This window comes from Nycticebus coucang, chromosome 18 (assembly GCF_027406575.1).
Source record: "Nycticebus coucang isolate mNycCou1 chromosome 18, mNycCou1.pri, whole genome shotgun sequence".
NCBI lineage: Eukaryota > Metazoa > Chordata > Mammalia > Primates > Lorisidae > Nycticebus > Nycticebus coucang.
Genome location: NC_069797.1, coordinates 78570626 through 78591590, shown reverse-complemented (window position 1 = coordinate 78591590; position 20965 = coordinate 78570626). Strand labels below are relative to the sequence as shown.

The 20965-nt window shown below is 51.3% G+C and overlaps 1 protein-coding gene across 2 annotated transcripts in view; it reads right to left on the bottom strand.

Annotated features, from left to right (window-relative positions):
- RPTOR (regulatory associated protein of MTOR complex 1) overlaps positions 1 to 20965 on the bottom strand; it is a 333344-nt gene that overhangs the window by 17681 nt on the left and 294698 nt on the right. The window contains exons 22-24 of one of the 2 annotated variants that reach the window (XM_053568488.1): positions 14510 to 14613; positions 13679 to 13862; positions 12057 to 12167 (exon numbers count right to left, since the gene is read on the bottom strand). The exons of the other annotated variant lie outside the window; for it this stretch is intronic. Coding sequence (XP_053424463.1) covers positions 12057 to 12167; positions 13679 to 13862; positions 14510 to 14613 — 399 coding nt within the window. The remainder of the gene's footprint in view (positions 1 to 12056; positions 12168 to 13678; positions 13863 to 14509; positions 14614 to 20965) is intronic. 2 annotated transcript variants of the gene reach the window in all.

Here is a 20965-nt window from a genome sequence, read left to right as displayed (position 1 = left end):
GAGGCACTCCCTGTAACCAGCCTTCGAGTTGGCCAGGAGAATTCAAAGGGGAAAGAGCAGCTGTCAGTTGCTCTAACTGCTCTCTCTGGAATGGAGCATGGCTGCGTCCAGGGCTGCAGTATGGTCTCTTAGCCAGTGATTGCCTGAAAATATCTGCAGAACACTGAATTTTCTGTGTTTTCTTTGATTATAAAGGAAACATAGGCCAACCCCAGGGCCGCTCTCACAGATGGCCTGGAAGCTTGTTCCCAGCATCTAATTTTTTGTGCTTTTTCTTCTTAAAAGTCATAAAACCACACCCATCAAAACAGCAAGGACAGCAGAAAGGATACCCAAACCCAGAAACCATGACGACAAAAGGTTCTGCCACCCTCAGAACACCGGTGGGTTCAGAAATAATCCCACTGGGGTAAACGGGGCAGATTATGGATTCTCAGTAACTGGTTTCATTTTATGACAATCCAGAGCTTAAAAGAAAAGAAATGACAAATGAATAAAACCCCAGACAAGAGGCTTGAAGCCAGCATGGGGCGTAGAGATTGCACTTTAATGAAACTTGGTTCCCTGGGAGATGAGCCTGGAAGGCAGCCTGGGTCCCGCATGCCCCTCCACTCCCTGGTGAAGAATCAGACATGGGGAGCTCAGAGCCTGTGCCCCAGGATGACACAGAGGATGACTGTGAGGGATGAGGAAGCTTGGGGTGGGGGTGGGAGTCGCGTGCACAGTCACAGTCCCTGCCTAGCTGTGAAAGGATTTTTAGAATACAACGGTGACATTGATAGGGTTCTGGAGCCACCCTGGAGGCCTGTCTCAGGACAAGCACAGGCAGAAATGGAGGCCGGAGCAGCACAAGGTGGGGCGAGTGGGCGAGGGGAGACTGGAGAAGGCAGAGATGCCAGGGGAAAGCAGTGGGCCTTGGCCTGGTGGGGATGTGACCGCAGACCCTCAGGATGGAGGGGCAGAGGCCTCCCCTCAGTGGTAAGTCCCAGCCTCCCCATGTCTCTCCTCCCCAGGGTAAACAAACCTCCAGACCTTCTCTGGCTGAGCCTCCCTGGAGCACAGCTCAGGGCTGTGGGTGGGTGTTGGGAACAGCCTCACATGATTGGGGTCAGCACTCCCCGGGCTCCTAACACCTCTTGGCTTCACTTAGACAGAAACCAATCACATTCTGCAGTCTCCCACAGAGATGTGCCAGCCGAAAGCTAACGACACTCAGCTCCTCTCCAGCTGCAAAGGAAATCTTGGGGCTTAGGAATCTTGGACAAAGGAAGATTAGAGGGTCCCCAGAAGACTTACAGGAGGCGGCAATTTGGGGCATGTTCAGAGTCAGTCCTCACGCAGAGTATAGATGGATCCCAGGGCTGAGTCTCCTCTTCAATCCCTCCAAATTTAAACGGGTTCAAGGCATGGGGGGGTAGAATTCAGAACAGGTACATGGCCACCACGATGGAGAGGACATGGGCGAGGACACAGAGGGAGGGAACAGGGACAGCTGACCGACATGATGGTGGAGTCTCAGTCTCCGAGCTCCCTCAGACTTTTCCACTAAACAGCGTGTTCTGATTACATGACGCGGAAACAATTTTGCCTATTACTTGCTTTTCACCATGGTACTTCCATTATTTTTCCCATTTTTAACAAGTTACTCTTATAAACAGGAGTCATCCCTCCACACAGACAGGCAGCCTGTGCCAGGTGACTCACTTGTGTGCCACGTCCAAGGAAACACCCAGCTATAAGGACCTGGCCACCGTGTCACTTATGTCCAAGTATGAGTTTGCACTGTCTGACTATGCTTTTTACTAAGTGTGATTTCAACATGGGAAAGAAAAATGTTTCTTTCCCCCAGAAGCCTGCTGACTGAAAGGGAATTCACATGAAGTGAATTTCACCCTCGTCAGCTTCACTTCTGAGTTTTGACACTGCCAGTCGACATCAGGGTCCCACCACCCCAGGGCTTTCACGTCCCACTCTCTCCAACTCTTCCCTTCAGCCCCATCCCTGGCAACCAGTTTCCGGTCCCCGCTGTTCCGCCTTTTCTGGAATGCTATGTAAACAGGTCACAGAGTACCAGCTTTCCAAGTGGCTTCTTCCATTTAGCATGACATCTGTGAGGCTCACCCCTGCAGTTTAGATTTTTCCTGACTGGTGTTTCACTGTTTGGCCACTTCACGTATATCTATTTACCAGGGGAAGGACATCTGGGTCCTGTCCAGTTTTGGTGACTGTGAATAAAGCCACAAAAAATATTCACACACGGTCCTCCCAAAGAACACAGGCTTTGCTACTCTTGGTGGGCGCCCAGGAGTGCAGTGCTAGCTGCACATTTATGCTTATAGGAGATAGCCCAAGCCACACAACTGTGTCTGAGCGCAGCCGTTGGGCACTCTTGGTCCGCACTTGGCAGGTGAGAGCCCTGTGCACACGTGCAGATCTGCGCCAGACACCTTTACAGCTGTGGTCTGTGGCTGGTCTTTTTGTTTTCTAAACAGTATTTTTCCAAAGCAGTGTTTCTTTTTTTTTTGCAGTTTTTGGCCAGGGTCGGGTTTGAACCTGCCACGTCTGGCATATGGAGCCAGCGCCCTACTCCTTGAGCCACAGGTGCCGCCCACAATGTTTCATTTTGATGAAGTCCAATTTGTGGGTTTGTTTTTCTTTTATGACTTGTACTTTTTGTCTTATTAAAGAAGCCATTGCCCAAGCTGAGGTCAGAAAGATTTTTTTTTTCCATTTCTTTCCAGAAGTTTTTCAGTTTTGGGTTCACATTTGGTGCAGCTGTGGCGAATCGGGCTGGGCTCATCTTCTTTCTATAGGGTGTCTGCCCAGTGCCCCAGCACACCCAAAAGGACTGTCCTCTCTCCACGGCACTGGATGGTCTTTGCACCTTTGGAAGAAATCAAAAGAACATACTTGTGTAGATCTATTCCTGGGTACTCTGGCGGCTCCACCAAGGGGTGCGCGCACTTCCACCAGTGCCCGGCCCGAGCTGCTTCAGCCTGCTCCACCACGGGGTGTGCCCTTCTGCCAGTGCCCGGCCCGTGCCCCTTCAGCCTGCTCCACCACGGGGTGCGCCCTTCCGCCAGTGCCTGGCCCGTGCCCCTTCAGCCTGCTCCACTGCGGGGTGCGCCCTTCCGCCAGTGCCTGGCCCATGCCGCTTTAACTTGCACCTTGTGGCATAGTGGGAGCCTGCTTTGTTCATCTATTTCAGATTCGTTTTAGTGATCTTAGTTTCTTTGATTTCCCCCATAAATTTTAGAATAAATTTGGTGGGTTTCCCAAAAAAATCCTATGAAGATTTGACTGGAGCTCCACTGATCTATGTACAGATTCAGGAGAGCTAACACCTTAAAATTACCAGCGCTCTGGGCCACCAGCACGGTCTTTGTCTATGATTCCTTCTGATTTCTTACATCCGTTTTGTATTTTTTTAGAATGTAGATCTTGCACATTTTAAGATTTATATTTAAATATTTCATTTTTTTATGTGTGCTACTGTTGTCAATGGCACTGAGGCTAAATTTTAATTCCTCACACAGAAAAGCAACTGATTTTTATAATAATGACCCTGTTAAAACCATGTGGAGGATTTTGGGGACATATTCATTAAGAACATTGTTTGCAGGTTTTTACTCTTGTAACTTCTTTGTTTAGTTTTGGTATCAGAATAATTTGCTGCCTTCATATGGTGAGTTGGGAAGTGTTCATTCCTCTTTTATTTTCTGTAAGAGATTGTGTAGAACTGGTATTATTTCTTCCTAAAAGATATGGCACAGGTTTTCTTTGTTGTAAGATTTTTAATTAAAAACTCATTTTCTTTCATAGCTAGACGAGGCCTGTTTGTTACTGAGTTCTGGCAGTTTTTTCTTCTCTAGGAATTTGTCTGGATTCCTGGGCTCCCGATTCTAATCCATTGAGTTACACTATGGAGGAAGACGTGAAGTGTGAGTTCGATTTGCTTTGTCTTTTACAGTAGTTTACTTTTGTGCTATTCTGGGTTCCCTGCGTTTCCATACAAATTTTAGCACTAGGTTGTCAATTTCTGCAAAAAAGGCAACTGAGATTTTCTTTTTTTTTTGAGACAAAGAGTCTCAAGCTATTGCCCTGGATAGAGCTCACAACAACCTCTAACTCTTGGGCTCGAGTGATCCACTTGCCTCAGTTTTTCTATTTTTAGCAGAGCCGGGGTCTCTCTGCTCAGGCTGGTCTGGAACTTCTGAGCTCAAGCAATCCACCTGCCTCGGCCTGCCAGAGTGCTGGGACTATAGATGTGAGCCCCATGCCCGGCGGCAACTGAGATTTTCACGGAAATTGTGTTAAATCTGTAGATCCATTTGGAGAGTACCTCAACTTATATATATTATGCCTTCTGATCCATAAACATATTTCTTTCCACTTATTTTTCTTTAATGACTTCCAAAGATGTTTTATAGTTTTCAGTGTGAGTTTTACAATGTCCCAAAGCTCTCGGGTGTCTGCTCTTGTTCTCTTCCCCTTTTCAATCTTTGTGTTTCATTCTGGGTAATCTCTTTTCCTTTTTTTTTTTGAGACAGAGTCTCACTATGTCACCTGGGTAGAGTGCCATGGCATCACAGCTCACAGCAACCTCCAGCTCTTGGGCTTAAGTGATTCTCTTGCCTCAGCTTCCCAAGTAGCTGGGACCACAGGTGCCTGCTACAACACCCGGCTATTTTTTTGGTTGCAGTTGTCATTGTTGTTTAACAGGCCTGGGCTGGGTTTGAACCCACCACCCTATGTGTATGTGGCTGGTGCCCTGCTGACTGAGCTACAGGCGCTGCCCATTCTGGGTAATCTCTATGAACCCATCCTTAAATTCACTGGCGTCTCCCTTAGCTTGTCAGGCTACAGAAAACCCTCTTGAAGACATTCTTCATCTGTCTCACTCTGCATTCCCATTTATTTCGTTCTTAGTTTTCATCTCTGTTGAAGTTCTTCAACTGTTCATGTGTTTCTTCTGTTCCAGCTCTGTTAGTTGCAGCATCTAGGTTATCTCAGTCTGGTTCTGCTTTGTCTCTTGATGGTGGGTATGTCTGTCTTATATTTTGGGGGCATCTCATGATTTTAATTTTTAATTTTTTTTTTTTTTTTGCTCCAGGTGAGACATGGCACCTCATGATTTTTAATGAATTTCAGACCTCACATATAGAATAATAAAGACAAAAGTAAATAGATTTTTAAAAAGTGCCCGGAGATGGGTATGTGTTAGTTTTTCTCTGCCTCTGGGAGCCGGGAGGTCTAAATACTAATGAAGTCTCTCCCTCTAGAGGGCTTAACACATGAAGAATAGGACAGAGCTTATTCTTTCTCCTCCTCCCATGGTCTAGATCAGCAGTTCTCAACCTGTGGGTCGTGACCCAAAGGAACTGTATTAAAAGGCTGTGGCATTAGGAAGGTTGAGAACCACTGCTCAAGATGTTCATTAAGCAAAAACTAGGACTCCATGTTTCTTCTGGTTCTCTTAAACTTCCTTCCAGGTTGCACAAGATTCACAGCAGATAACCCCCCGAGCTTCTGCAAGGCCGCCAGCCCCCCACCTGCTGAGCTGCACACACATCAGCTCCTGAATGGTACTGCACTGCCCATCACACAGGACCCGACCCCATACGAAGGAGATGCCTTACTCGTACTTGGGGCCACCCCCTGGCTCGCTCAGCCCCTCTCGACACCTGCCAGCAGCCTCCACTGCCAGGGCTCCAGCACAGACAGCTCCAGTGGGCTGCTGAGGTGGGCCTGGGTCTGCTGTTGTTATGGTTACAGTCCCTGCATGATCTGTACAAACCCCTCTAGAGGGGCCCTGTGCTTGGGGACAGGCCTGGGTTTCTTGGAGGTCTTCTTAGTGGAGGTCCTGCCCCTCTGCTGTGGTCCTGCTTGTGGGGTGGAGTGTCAGGAAGAGTCCTTGGCGTCAGGCCCTGTCCCGGTCTCTCAGGTGGACTGCTCCCGTGGGTCTCGGGGTGGGGCCTCCTCGGTGGGCCTGCCTGCCCCCTGCAGCTGTAGCTCGCTCTCTCACGCTTCCCCAGGTGCAGTGAGTCTTGGCCTGTGCCCCAGGGACATATGGGTTTCCTGTTTTGCCTGCACCTCTGAGGAGGGCATCTGGCCTTCCACCTGGGTCTTCCAATTGAGGGCCCAGAGGAAGCCCAGAGAAGAGTCGCACAGCCTGTGGCTGGCTCCTGGGGGCCCAGGGCTCCACGCTGGCCCAGCTCAGCCTCTGCAACTCCTCTGAAAAACTGAAGTGCCCCTCCCTTTCACCTTGTCTCCTCCTTGCTCTGCCTCAGGCGATACTCGGAGGTATTGCTTTCCCACTCCTCTGCCAACTTGGTTCTCCTACAACCTCAGCTTGCTAATGAGTTCAAAAGTCAGGTCTGTATAATTTGACATTTTCTTATTTCCAAGGGGAGTGATGCTCCTTCCAGATGGAACCAGACCGGGGCTCTCAGGACACCAATGCTCTTACACACTCAAGGTGACAAGGAATTGCCCCAAGGGAATTGTGCCCACAGCACACACGGTGCCATCAGGATACAAGGTTTGGAAGGTCCACAACACCTGACTCACGGAACACTGACCAATCACAACAAGGTATCTTTTAAGAAAAGAACATATCTGATTCTATCAGCAGTAATTCTATCCTCAATTGTTAAAAAAATCATAAATTATTATTTTTTTTAATTTTACCATACACTTTATTTTATTTTTTGTAGTTTTTGGCTGGGGCTGGGTTTGAACCCACCCTACTCTTTGAACCCACAGGCACCATCCTTCATAAATGATTTTGAGATGAATAGCCTGGGTGCGGTGGCTCACACCTATAATCCCAGCACTCTGGGAGGCCGAGGTGGGTAGATCACTTGAGATCAGGAGTTTGAGACCAGCCTGAGCCAAAGAGAGACCCTGTCTCTATTAAAACAGAAATGCAAACTGAGCATTGTGGTGGGCACCTACTGTAGTCCCAGCTACTTGGGAGGCTGAGGCAGGAGGATCACTTGATGCCAGGAGTTGGAGGCTACAGTGAGCTAGGCTAACAACACTGCACTCTAGTTCAAGTGACAGAGTGAGAAAAAAAAAAAAAGAACACTGGCGCTGTGGCCAAGCATGTCAAGATGAGCAAGGTGGCATCTCATGGTCCCTGTGGATGGTGGCCAGATGCCACTCAGACCCCTGCATCCACCTGTCTAACCATAGGCTTCACTCCACTGTCTTCTGAAAACCACTTCCCATTCTATTCCCGTATTCCTGAGGGGAGTTGGCCTACCCATTTGCTCCTTTCTGAACTTTCCAGGAAAGAACGGAAGCAGTCATTTTAGGAGCTGGAGCTGGGTGGCACCAGCTGTCCTCCTGGAGAGGGTGAGCCCACAGCAGACGGAAGTGACTAGGAATAATCCGCGGTTGAGACTTAGGATGATCCCCAGGCTCTGTCTGCCTGGAGGCTTGTGTAAAGGATGTCACCCACGGTGTCATTTCCATAGAGTAATCCAGAAAAAGTAGCTTTTGTGGAAGAATACCAGAAAACTCTCAGTGCCCACCACATGGGTGAAAAGAGCTGCACATGCAGAACCATCTCAGTGGTGGGATTGCCGCAGGTGTGCGTGGACTGTGGGTGCCTGCAATTACCTTAATTTCTGAATTTTTAATAATGCAGTTAAAAAGCAGCACCACAAACGTGCAGATATACTAAAGGGCAGATTGTGTTCTCCGCCGACCCTGTAGCCCAGAATACCACCCAGGGAAGGGTCAGGGCAAAACAAGCCCTGAGCTCTCATGGGGTCCCACATGTGAGTCTCACTGAAGCTTCCAGGGTTGCACTTACAAACTGATGTTCGCTCTGCATGAGATGTCATAAAACTATTTTCCTGACTCTGTTAAAGCTCTTTCTCTGTAATTCAAAATTGTATTTTAATCTATTTTAATTATAAAACTATCAATTTTTCCAAAAAATTAAAACAATGGCAAAATAGTTCCCTTCCCTCCAATCTCACCTCCTAGAAGTAACCATATGGTCAGTTCCATGTGTAACCTTGAAGGCTTCCTCCCGGGACGGTATAGATCCACAGAACTACAGGGCTTGTGTGGCATTTTGTACAACTTCATTATTTTATGTCTTACAACAAGGACATCCAGCCACGATCTCACAGATCTAACTCAGTAACTTGATGGCTGTATTCTATTATATGGATGCGTCATTTAAAATTACTTCTACAAATTAATGGGGTTTTTTTGTTTTCCACTTTTTGCTATTACGAATAATGTTGTAATGAACATCTGTGGACATAAGGCATTACACATACATGGGCATTTTAAGAATATGTTTTTTAGAGCAAGGCTGCTAGATGAGGACGTACCATTTGTAATTCTGATAGCTCCTGCCACTGCCTCACGCAAGGTAGCACCTTCCTCGCTCCCAGCAGCATCTGAGCGCTCCTATTTCCCCACAGCCTTGAAAGCCAACCTTGGGATAGAATCAATCTTTGAAATTTGCCAACTGAGAGAAGAAAAAAGTCCTATTACTTTTGCAATCAGAACAAAATTCAATACATCTTTTTTTTAATTTAAGCACATGACAGGTTGACTATTTTTACCATTCCTGTGTAGTCCCTAAAGTGGACCTAAGCTCTCTAAACCAACACAGGGAGAGAGGCTTGTTTCATCAATCAAAGGGGAGCCCCAGCCCGACGCGGGGTTTCTCCTCAGACACACCTGTGGGAGACCAGAACAGGAGCCAACAAAAAAGGGAGTGAGGGCAGGTCCCTCCATCCTGCAGCTCTGACCTGCTCTCCATCAGAAGCACATCACCGTAATGCTGGGTGTGTGTCTGTTACCTTATTCCTCTGAAGCAGTTTTGGGTTTGGAGTTCTTTGGCTCTTTGGGAGGTTCAATCATAGCCTTGGAGCTACAGCTCTTTTCAGTTCATGTGTGAAGCAGGCTAATGCACTTTATTACACAAACATGTCATTAAATGATTAATTAAATTAATAAAAATAGCCTTATGAATACCACCTAGTGAGATATTTTTAAAATAAAAATAACGGGCGGCGCCTGTGGCTCAGTCGGTAAGGCGCCAGCCCCATATACCGAGGGTGGCGGGTTCAAACCTGGCCCCGGCTGAACTGCAACCAAAAAATAGCTGGGCGTTGTGGCGGGCGCCTGTAGTCCCAGCTACTAGGGAGGCTGAGGCAAGAGAATCGCTTAAGCCCAGGAGTTGGAGGTTGCTGTGAGCTGTGTGATGCCATGGCACTCTACCATGGGCCATAATGTGAGACTCTGTCTCCACACACACACACACAAAAATAACAAGATCAGCTCAGCGCTTGGCACAGTGGCTATGGCCTCATCCACATACACTGAGGGTGGTGGGTTTGAACCTGGCCCAGCCTAGCTAAACAACTGCAACAAAAAAATAAGCCGGGTGTTATGGCGGGCGCCTGTAGTCCCAGCTACTTGGGAGGCTGAGGCAAGAGAATCACTTAAGCCCAAGAGTTTGAGGTTGTTGTGAGCTGTGATGCCACTGCACTCTACCCAGGGCAACATAGTGAGACGCTGTCTCAAAAAACAAACCCCCAAGATCAACATGACCTGTTTCTTCTTCTAAAGTTTAGAAATGGTTGCTAGTGAACGTAAAAGAAAACTCATGTCTATCCCTAAGACAAGAGTTGCCACCAAGAATTACAGACAAGGCCGACCAGGACTGAGCATGGTTTTAGTCACACCAACAGCTCGTCTCTTAGCGTTACAGCCGAAGGAGAGCGGCTTCTGCATGTGCGGCAGGTCAGAGGAAGCGACTGTTTACTATTCCCTGCCTCCTGTGTGCAGCACAGAGACCCCCGGACTCATCTCATCCGCAGTGACCACGGGGCTGACACCCTGTGGCTGCTCCACATAGGGGGAGACGCACAGCATGAGCCATAGAGAAGGGGAGACCTCGGGCACACATGGGAGTGGCCCAGGGAGGTGCCCCTGGCAGACCACAGTCCCTTCCTCCTGAAATTGGGGCTCGAGGAAGCCTCACCCATTTTGATGCTCAGGAATGGAAAATAAATTCTCTGGGAACAAATCAAATTCAATTATAAGTTTAAGAAAAATGAGTTTTGGATTCCCGAGGCTACTCCTCCCTTTTCTTGTACACAGATGACTGTTAACAGATTGTTAAGAAAAGGACTTTAAGAAAAGCCGCTTATGTATCATACTGGAAACCGCCCCGGTTCACAGTCCAGAGGACAGGACCGTCCCCTTTCTGTGTCACTGGACCTCATCTGGCCTAAGTACCAGACTGCATCCAGGAAACCAAACTTTTCTTAATGTTAAACTAAATTCCATTAAGCTTTTAAATAGACCACATGGAGGTTCTATAGGACGACTCGTCATGCATAGCCCTGCGCTAGCCATGTCCTGGCTAGGCCCAGGAGGCTCCTGTTTACTGCGTGCAAATTTCGGTATTCACCACTTTTTCCTCTCTTACCAAGAAAGAGTCTTAAGTGATCGGAAAAGGGCACTCTCTCTCCTCCCTCTGAAGTGGACAACACCCCTAAGGAGACCCAGAGGTAAGCAGAGCCCTGTCGCAGCTCAGATGCTGGTTGACCGCGACGCAGTCCACACGCTCAGACAGCTCTCGGCATTTGTTTCCTTAATCCCTTTCCCCCTCACTGTAGAGGTACTTCGTACAGAAACCGTAGACAAGAATGGAAAGAAAAAACACCCTGAATGCCACCATGATCATGTGGCGCAGGATCCGTGGTCACAATCTGCTTCCCTCCCGACTCTTTCCCACATGAGCCTGTGTTTGTCCCAGCACAAGAACATAGTCACCACCTGCAGAGCTGGGCTCCTGGCTGGCTTTTTTCTTATAAGAAAATTTTATCTGCAACACTTCCTATGCCACTATTTCTTAATAGTTCTAATAATGTCTCATCAAATATTCCATAAAACCATTCCCCTCTGCTGGATATTTAAGTGAATCCCAACTTTCATTATTATAAATAATACAGAGATCATCTATGTCACTCATTATTTTGTAGAACAGTATTTTAGCAAAGTAATTACTGGGTTAAAGGGAACATTTGAGGCTTTTGATACTTAGTGCCAAACTGCTTTCTAGAAAACTGGGGCCATTTTACACTCTCATGTTCATTTAAAAAATGGGAGCCAGGTCTCCTCAGCAGAGAGGCCTAATACATTAGAGCTTTATCATTTGCCCTAGGTAATGGCTGTTTTGTGTTTTCATGGACAAAATAATCAGTATTCACTGTGGGGAAAAGGAAAGTGGAAGAGCTGTTAACGAGGGCCCAGGTTCTTTCCACGGACAAGACTTAGACATGAGGCTGGACGCACTGTAAGAACGAGCTGCCCTATCAGTTCTTAGTTATTCATGGTGGAAGAGGAAGGTTTCCTAAGAATGTGCTTTAGACTTAAAGACTCTGTGCTGGCAGAGCGCAGCCCATGCTCCACCACTTGGGGAGGCCCTGGAGTGTCAGCCTGAAACATGGCTCCTGCCAGCCTGGTAGAGCCACTGTCCCCACAGCACACACCACAGAACATCCTGTGTGTTATGGCCCCGGCTATGGTGAAGTTGACCCAGAGGGACTGTCTTTGTGGACTGGCCAAAATGCATCAGTTATCCCCAGCTGGCCAAGGCTGACACTCCCCAAAGCTCTGAGTTGCCTGAGAGTTGACTGGGTACGAAGTCCTCACTGTGGGGAAGTGTGGAGTCACTGTGCCAGGGAGGACGAGTGGCCTACGGGGAGGACGAGTGGCCTACTGACAGGCTCCCAAAGGGCAGTTATTTCTTTTGTGCAGATGATAGGGAGGTAAGTGGCATCTATTTCTTTTGCTTTTCTGCCTTAACTGTCAATATCCTACCAGGACAGCCTCCCACAGTGCCCAGTGCTGGGGCTGTTAGTGTGACCCCCCAGGAAGGGGTGTGAGCTGGCCATGCTTGTGCAACTAAGGGTGGCTAGGGGCACAGGCTGCAGACTGAGGAGGGAAGCAGTCAGGGAAGCAGGAGGGACACGGCCTTGCCAGGCCTTCTGGACCCTGTGCCTGTGACGCACCTTCATGACGGGCTGGGCGAAATACCGCGCACTCCAGTCACAGAATCCTGTCTGCACCGTTGCGGAGATGAAACTCTTGTGTCCAGTGGCATCATCCCCATCGTCTGTGGTCTTTCGGGTATTTGGAAAGGAGGGGTTGGAAGAACAAAGAAACAACGATCAGCCACGTTACCCCTGGGCCGTGACAGTGGTGCTGGCCTGGCCTCTGAGGATGCCTGTGTCTGTGCTCTCACTTCTGCACCCCTGTGACCAGGGCGAGAGGCCCAGGCTTTGTGGGGAAGCTGTCTGCCTGCCTCCCCCGGCCGGTTAGCATGGCTTGGCCTGCAAGGCCACATTCATGCTCCCATCAGGGCCCACCTGGGTGCACGTATAATGTTTATCAATCTCCAAAAAGCCTCTGCTGCCTGGTACTGGGACTGACCACCAATGGCTCCCAAGGACCCATATGGCCCGTGTGAAGTGGCCCTGGCTGGAGAGCACTGGTGGCACTGGCTGGTGGGGGTGGGGGTGTGTGTGGCATCCAGCCACTTGGATAGTAAGATGCTGGGAGTCCCTCAGGACCAAGCTTTGGCTGTTTGTACTGTAGGACCTGTGGTGGCCACAGCTGCCAGCCAGGGTGTGCCTTACTCTGTGTGGCCAGCAGAAGGCCCCTCGTCACCTCCCACCTGGAAGCAGCTGCCCTGGCTCCAAGGAGGAGCATGGCCAAGGGTGGAGCTGGGAGATAGTGTTAGCTGCTGCCCTGGACAATGGCCCTACCCCGTCTATGGCCCCTCTGCTAATGTTCAGACCCCGCTGAAGGTGGCGTCTGTACTTGAAGCAAGCTGCTAGTCCCAACTCCCCTGCCGTGCAGGCACTTAAGGTTAGGGTGGGTTTGGAGCTGGGTGACACCCAGGGGACCCTGCCCATCTACTGCCACATGGCCAACGTGATGATTCCTGTTCCAGAGATGAGCTGTGGCATCCTTTTAAATCGCCGGATTACAGAGTAGGTTATGAAACGCCCTCTACTGCTGAGAGGTGCTCACTGCTGTCGGTGTCCCGGGAGGCCTGAGCACCGGGCACATCCTGGACTAACTACCTGGTTTACCCATCCCCCCACCTGTCCTCCGCTGAGAAAGTGGCAAACACTCTGGACAGGACAGCAGAGGTGTCCACACCAATTACTGCCTTGCACGGTTCTCACAACTCTGGCAAACAGAAGCATCAACTCCTCTCTCTTCAGCAACTTCTTGTTTTAACTTAGTTAATGGCAAAGAGAGCAGACTATTTACACAGCATAACTAAACATTTATATAGGAAATAAACAGCTCACTCAGAATAAACAGTCTGTGGAGTGGCTGCCACAACATGCAGATGCAAAATGCTGTTTACCCAAGAGGGGCAGCAGCATAGCTTCGTTACTGTGTCCCAGGCACTTGGCCAGAAATGGTGAGCCCAGGACATGAGGCGGCAGGAACAGGATGCCCACTCCTGTGAAACGACCGCATGGAGCCCCAGAGTCTCACAGGCCAACGGGACGCAAATGGCCTAAATCTGAGGGCCCTGGCTTCGCCCCTGAGAAGTAAAGCTACCAGCATCTGATTCGTCAGACTTAGTGTTTCGAAAAGTGAAGAGTCTTTGTACCTGCTCTGGGCCTTTGTCAAACATCTTCCGTGTCCGGGGGAACTGGTGTGAGTGAGGGGTGTACTGTGCCCCCACAGGGCCTGTGGCGCCCGGCCGGCCCGAAGGCAGGTCTCGGCTAACTGGCTGCTTAGACATGTCGTTGGTCAGGCTGGAGCTGCTTGTGCTGGTCGTCGGCGGGGAGCCTCTGCCAGCGGGAAAAGAACAAACTGTGTCCACATAGAGGCTGTGACTTTGCGATGAAACCCCAGGCAGCATCTAGCACTACCCACCCCACCCCACCCAGGGACGCCCCCAGATGCCCCACAAGTCAATATGACTTTCAAATCCCAATTGCTGATGCTGACTTATAGCTGTCTGCCAGGCAGGTTCTGAGGACTGTCTCCCTGAGTGCTACTGCCTGAATGGTAAGCTGGGGCCAGACCAAGGGATCGGGCGTGCTGGGAGGAAAGGAGGAATGTGGTGGCACGCACCCACTCTATTTGAGCTTGGAGATTGCTAAGCTGCTTCCCAAGGTGTAAATGCTACCTTGACAGAGGAGACTCTGCCCTGCTGGTTACCTACTTGGAGAATCTAGAGCCTCTCACAAAATTCTGATAAGTACAGAATACAGGCTTAGTTCAGCTGCTGCTACCATGGTGTGCAAGTGAAGGGTCCTCAGACTGGACAGGCAGAGGGGGTGGGGGGACATTCACACCAGAGAGGGAGGAGGGAACTAGGTAGACAGTGGGGAGGAAGAACAGGGGACAGACCTGAGCCCGTGGGGACCCCACCAGTGCCACGAAGACCTCAGTGGTAAAGCCAGCTGGCCAGTGAGGCGCCCGGGCCACTTACCCCACCTGGTGAATGTGCGTGCCCTTGTTGGTGGGGCTCGCAGGGGCCGACTGCGTGAGAGAGGATGTGTCTAGGATGCGCTGGGGCCGGGCGTTCACTGTGGCCTGAAGGCGAAAGGACAAGGGGCAGGTCAGACAGGACCACGTCCTCTGAGGCCACAAGACAGAAGTACAAAAAAGAGTGGAATCTGCATTCAAGTGGCTTTAAAATGGCAGAAAAGGCCTCGTGGCCAAGAAACTCTCAGACACCAATGGATGATCCTTGTTGAAACTTTTCCCCCAAATGTAACCCTGAAGATAATGTGATATTCTTTTACTCTTAGAAACCTCCTACCTGGGTCCAGTGAGGCCCTAGGGATGGCTATCTTTGACAGGTGACGTCTAGGGAGGAGTCATGGCAGGAGGATAACAGCCACCCTCCTCCCTCCAGAAAGCATGCTGACTCTCTACAGGCTTTGTCCAACCTTCTCAAAGGTGTCAGCTCTCAGTGAGGGCTGGAAGCCAGTGGGGAGGAGGCCGGCTCCCATAGGGAGGCCTTGGGAACCGGGCTGCACCATGGGTGAAGTTCAGGAAATGTGTTATCAACTAGGGACCTGGCTGGGGGAGGGTCATGAGGGTAGAGGCCACTGGGGCAGCCCTGGGACTGTGACACTGTAGCCACTTTTGCCCTATATTCCCAAAGAGGTTCCTGAAAACCATCCAGAGTTTGTAGGGGAGGGGAGGCAAGATGGAAGGAAACTGCTGCAGCCAGACTGGTGGCCCCCAGCTGGTGCCACGGGTAGGAGAACACATGACTTCCTCTAGAAAACACACTTGCTGAAGAGCTGCCGCCCCTCCCCATACTGCACGGGTGGGGGGCCTGCTGGGCATGCTCTCTGGACAGGAGACCTACGTCCCCTGGCAGGGCCAGGTCTGAGCCCAGCCCTGGTGATGGTGCATTGGTGGGCACCCCTCAGCCTGCATCCATCACCACGGGAGCTGTGGGGCAGCCACCCACTCGACAGAAGGGCCCTACAAGTGTGGGTGGAGGACATGGACAGGACCTGCAGTCATGTCTTCATCCTCAGGGCACCATGTGTAGGCAGTTGTTTGGGTCTGGCCCTGAGATACAGCACAGGATGCTCTGGGGAGGGTGGAACCCAATAGACCGGGCTCCTTGGACAGTTCTAGAGACACAGGCAGCACCGAGAGCCACCAGGCAGGACTGGACCTATGAGGACCTCGAGCATGAGTGGACTCTACACTGGCCTGGTGCCTCTCGGTTATTCACCCAGCAGGCTGGGCCCTGTACCTACAGTTCAGACAACAGGTAAAACATTAGAGGAAACGATCATAAAAGCCTTCATTTACGTGACACCAGTATGTCTTAGACAACCCTCTACTTTAAAATGAAAATAGGGGTGGGTGCCCATAGCTAAGTGGGTAGGGTGCCGGCCACATATACCGAAGCTGGTGGGTTCGAACCCAGCCCAGGCCTGCTAAAACAACAATGACAACTGCAACAACAAAAAATAGCCGGGCGTTGTGGCGGGTGCCTGTAGTCCCAGCTACTTGGGAGGCTGAGGCAAGAGAATCACTTAAGCCCAAGAGTTTGAGCTTGCTGTGAGTTGTGATGCCACAACACTCTACCCAGGGTGATAGCTCGAGATTCTATCTCAAAAAAAGGAAAAAATTAGGAAGAAAACAGAACTATAACCAGTTTAAATGATGTTCCTATTTTTTAAATTATGGAGTAATTTCCTGTTCTACGTAAACTTGTTCTGCATTAGTACTTAAATTATTGGGCCAATGCTACCCCTCCCTAAAAGCTGAGAGCCACTGGATGCTTCAAAAAGCCTAAAGGGAGAAAATAAATTTAAATGTCAGAAACTATAAGCTTAATAGGCGCCTTCTTGAATTTATGGCGAAACCGTGGGAAGTGATGGGGAAGACAGAAACCTCTGGGGTTGAAGTGAAGCCCTCAGGGAAGCTGGAGCCCTCAGGTGCTTCCCGGGCCCTAGGCTCAGCCCCTGCTGGCTGTGACTCAGGCACAGGAGGCTGTCCCGCCCCTGGAACTCTCCAGAACTGTGGCCCCGTGGGAGCCCTGCTCACTAGCCCTCTCCTGGACTGATCCAGCTCTCAGTTCTATTTCAAGGGCCTGTCAACAAGAGGACAGATCCACTTTAATGGAATTAATACCCTGCGGTCATTGCCACAAAATTCTAATTTTGCATCATTTTTGGAAATCCTGAGAGAGGGGGATGCATCTGGCTTAAGAGGTTTTCCCGATTAGCATGAGGGATAGAGAAGGGGAGCCTGAGTGTGCATCCACCAGGGAGGGGACCAGGCGGGCCTCCCACCCAGAGTATTGGTGTGAGGACAGAAGACGTTCAGGGAGTGGGGCGCAGGGTGGCAAGGGGGTGGGGGATGGGGTGAGGGGCTGAAGAAGGCTCCAGGGAGGGTCCCTGTCACCATCTTAAACTGAGTGCGTGCCACCAGGAAAGGTTAACAGAAATCCACCGCACACTTGTTGATGTCAGGCCTTGGGGAAACACTCTGGAGGGCACCACACGGCACTTAAGGCCTTGGTGTTGTGAGGGCACGCTGCCCTTCCATCCTGTGTGGCTGCTTCTCTGACCTGCTCCAAGGCAGGCCTAAGGGAGCTCGCTGCTGACAGGGCTCAATCCAAAGAGGGGCCTCCTCCATACTTAGCCAGCTTTGAGGAGGAAACAGGCCTTTTTTTTTTTTTGTTTTGAGACAGAGCCTCAAGCTGTCACCCTGGGTAGAGTGCTGTGGCATCACAGCTCACAGCAACCTCCAACTCCTGGGCTCAAGCAATTCTCCTGCCTCAGTCTCCCAAGTAGCTGGGACCACAGGTGCCAGCCACAACGCCTGGCTATTTTTTGATTGCAGCCATCATTGTTGATTGGCAGACCCGGGCTGGATTTGAATGTGCCAGCTCAGGTGTATGTGGCTGGTGCCTTAGCTGCTTGAGCCACAGACGCCAAGCCGGAAACAGGCCTTTGTTAAAGTCCAGCTCTAGGCCAGACACTCTGAGCCCAGCATATACCCAGAGAAGATGAGACTTGCACGTCCAGCCGTCAGTCCATTGCTGCCCCATGAGGCTCTCTGAGCTGGGGCTGGAAGGGGTCCCCCTCTGGCTCCAGCTCTCAAGTATTTTCTGTTTCTCTGCCTGGACACTGTGCCTTGGAGGACTTGGGAAGGTATGACTCAATGCTGAGAAAAACACCCAGAGGACATTTCAATGCCTTGGACAGTGAACTTCCCAATCAGATCTCAAAACCACTAGGCTCAGGAAGCCAGCGAGAGCCTTTGATGCTCTGTCCAGGAGGAAGTGGGGTGTTTCAGAATGTTCCCGTGAATTTCACATCAAGGAACTGGATTCACATGTGAGAAACTCCCAAGGACAGATGCCCAAGAGTTATCAGAGGTCATTCTGGGCCATGGATAAAGCATAAGACGCAGCTGTTTGACCTTCGAGAGGAGATGCCTGCACAGCACGGGCTTTTATTTCTCTAATAATGGACTTTTCCTAGAGAAATAAGAAACTTTACTTTTGGAGATGTAGGAAACTTTAATACATTGCCTGCCAGTTACAAATGAAGCCTTGGGAAAGTCTCGCTTTGGGGTCATGGTACTCTCAACCCCGGGCCATGGGCCGGTAATGCTGCATGGCAGAGGCCCAGTAGTCCTGAGCTGCCGGCTTCCTCCCCGATGATCCAGCACAGGGAAAGGCCTGCAGCCCTATATCCACAGCAGACAATGATGACCAAGAAGACGATAATGATGACACTAACATGCTAATAAAATCAGCTTGTTTTGTGAAGTACACTCCCCAGAGGACCACGGCAGCGATAAAGACTTCACCTCTCAGCCCACAAGGATCACAGCCCTGTGGGTAAGGAGTTTGAGATGAAACATGGCTCTTGGCCATGCTGGCGCTGTCCCTGCTGGTAGGGCCCTTCATCATCCCAGGCTGGGACCAGCAGGATGATCTCAATGCAGCATTTCCCCTGAGTTTCCATGAGAACTGCCCAGCTGCCAACACAGAACCCAGGGGAGGGCTGGGGGCCCCCTGGTCTAGCAGATTCTACAGGGGATGCTTCCACATCAGGCCAGGAGAGCCCATGGAGGTGACTCTTAAGGTGGGATCAGCGTCTAGTACTACCAGGCACAGTAGTCCAAGTGGATGACACTCTCATCCGGGTGGCCAAAGTGAGGGGAGCAAGCCAAGCAGGAAGATGATGCATCTCCACATCACTCATGTTCACCAGCACAGCCAGACCCCCTGCTCCAGGACGTCCACCAGCACAGCCAGAGCCCCTGCTCCAGGATGTCCACCAGCACAGCCAGATCCCCTGCTCCAGGATGTCCACCAGCACAGCCAGAGCCCCTGCTCCAGGGATGTCCACCAGCACAGCAAGAGCCCCTGCTCCAGGGATGTCCACCAGCACAGCCAGATCCCCTGCTCCAGGACATCCACCAGCACAGCCAGATCCCCTGTTCCAGGATGTCCACCAGCACAGCCAGACCCACTGCTCCAGTATGTCCACCAGCACAGCCAGACCCCCTGATCCAGGATGTCCACCAGCACAGCCAGACCCCCTGATCCAGGATGTCCACCAGCACAGCCAGACCCCACTGCTCCAGGACGTCCACCAGCACAGCCAAGATCCCCTGCTACAGGACGTCCACCAGCACAGCCAGATCCCCTGTTCCAGGATGTCCACCAGCACAGCCAGACCCCCTGATCCAGGATGTCCACCAGCACAGCCAGACCCCCTGATCCAGGACGTCCACCAGCACAGCCAGAGCCCCTGCTCCAGGATGTCCACCAGCATAGCCAGATCCCCTGTTCCAGGATGTCCACCAGCACAGCCAGACCCCCTGATCCAGGGACGTCCACCAGCACAGCCAGACTTCCTGCTCTAGGACGTCCACCAGCACAGCCAGACCCACTGCTCCAGGACGTACACCAGCACAGCCAGACCCCACTGCTACAGGATGTCCACCAGCACAGCCAGAGCCCCTGCTCCAGGACGTCCACCAGCACAGCCAGACCCACTGCTCCAGGACGTCCACCAGCACAGCCAGACCCCACTGCTCCAGGACGTCCACCAGCACAGCCAAGACCCCCTGCTCTAGGACGTCCATCAGCACAGCCAGATCTCCTGCTCTAGGACGTCCACCAGCACAGCCAGACCCCCTGCTCCAGGACGTCCACCAGCACAGCCAGACCCCCTGCTCCAGGGACGTCCACCAGCACAGCCAGACCCCATACTCCAGGACGTCCACCAGCACAGCCAGAGGCCCTACTCCATGACATCCACCAGCACAGCCAGATCCCAGTGCTCCAGGACGTCCACCAGCACAGCCAGACCCCACTGCTCCAGGACGTCCACCAGCACAGCCAGATCCCACTGCTCCAGGACGTCCACCAGCACAGCCAGACCCCGTACTCCAGGACGTCCACCAGCACAGCCAGAGGCCCTGCTCCAGGACGTCCACCAGCACAACCAGACCCCGTACTCCATGACGTCCACCAGCACAGCCAGATCCCGTGCTCTAGGACGTCCACCAGCACAGCCAGACCCCCTGCTCCAGGGACGTCCACCAGCACAGCCAGACCCCACTGCTCCAGGACGTCCACCAGCAGAGCCAGATCCCCTGTTCCAGGATGTCCACCAGCACAGCCAGACCCCCTGCTCCAGGACGTCCACCAGCACAGCCAGACCCCATGCTCCAGGGATAGCTGTGCTGACAGTGTTTAGTATCCCTTGTGTGGCCAGAGGAGCAGGAACTGAGGTGACAGGGAGGTGAATGCTGAGGATGTAGAGAGAGTGCAGAACCATGGGCCTGGTGGGAGAGGCCATCAGCTACCTCCACATGGCAGGGCCACCTCTGGGTCCTTTACCTGTGGACCCTTGGGGTCGAGGTATGGCTCAGGCTTCCAGGAGGGCCCTGAACTTAGAAAAAGCCAGATGCCGCCAAGGACAAACACACTGCTGGGGAGGGCTTGGGGCAGGAGAGGAGGACGGCGAGGCCTGAGCCAGGTGAGTCAAGGCCATTTGGGTAGTGACGAAGCCACCACACTTACATCTGTGCTACATATGAAGGTGCCTGTTAAGAGGATCTCAGCAACTTCTGGCATTGCTTTGGCCTGGGGGTTAACAGTGAACTTGAGAAACACCATAAGTCATCTGAACGGGATGCAGGTTAGGGATGGAGGGAACCAGCCCGAGTCCAATGGATACTACTAAGCAGGAGGAAATCCCAGCAAGATGAAGTGTCTGCAGAAGAGAGCGACAAGGTATCTGTCTGAACACGTGGAGCTTAACGGTACTTTGGAACACACTTTTCTGGTATCTCAATCTTTATTTCCTGTATAGGCCTTTGTTTCACAAGTAAATCTTCTAAGCATTAATTAAGCAGGTCTGTTTCTATTTCCAGGTGTCGG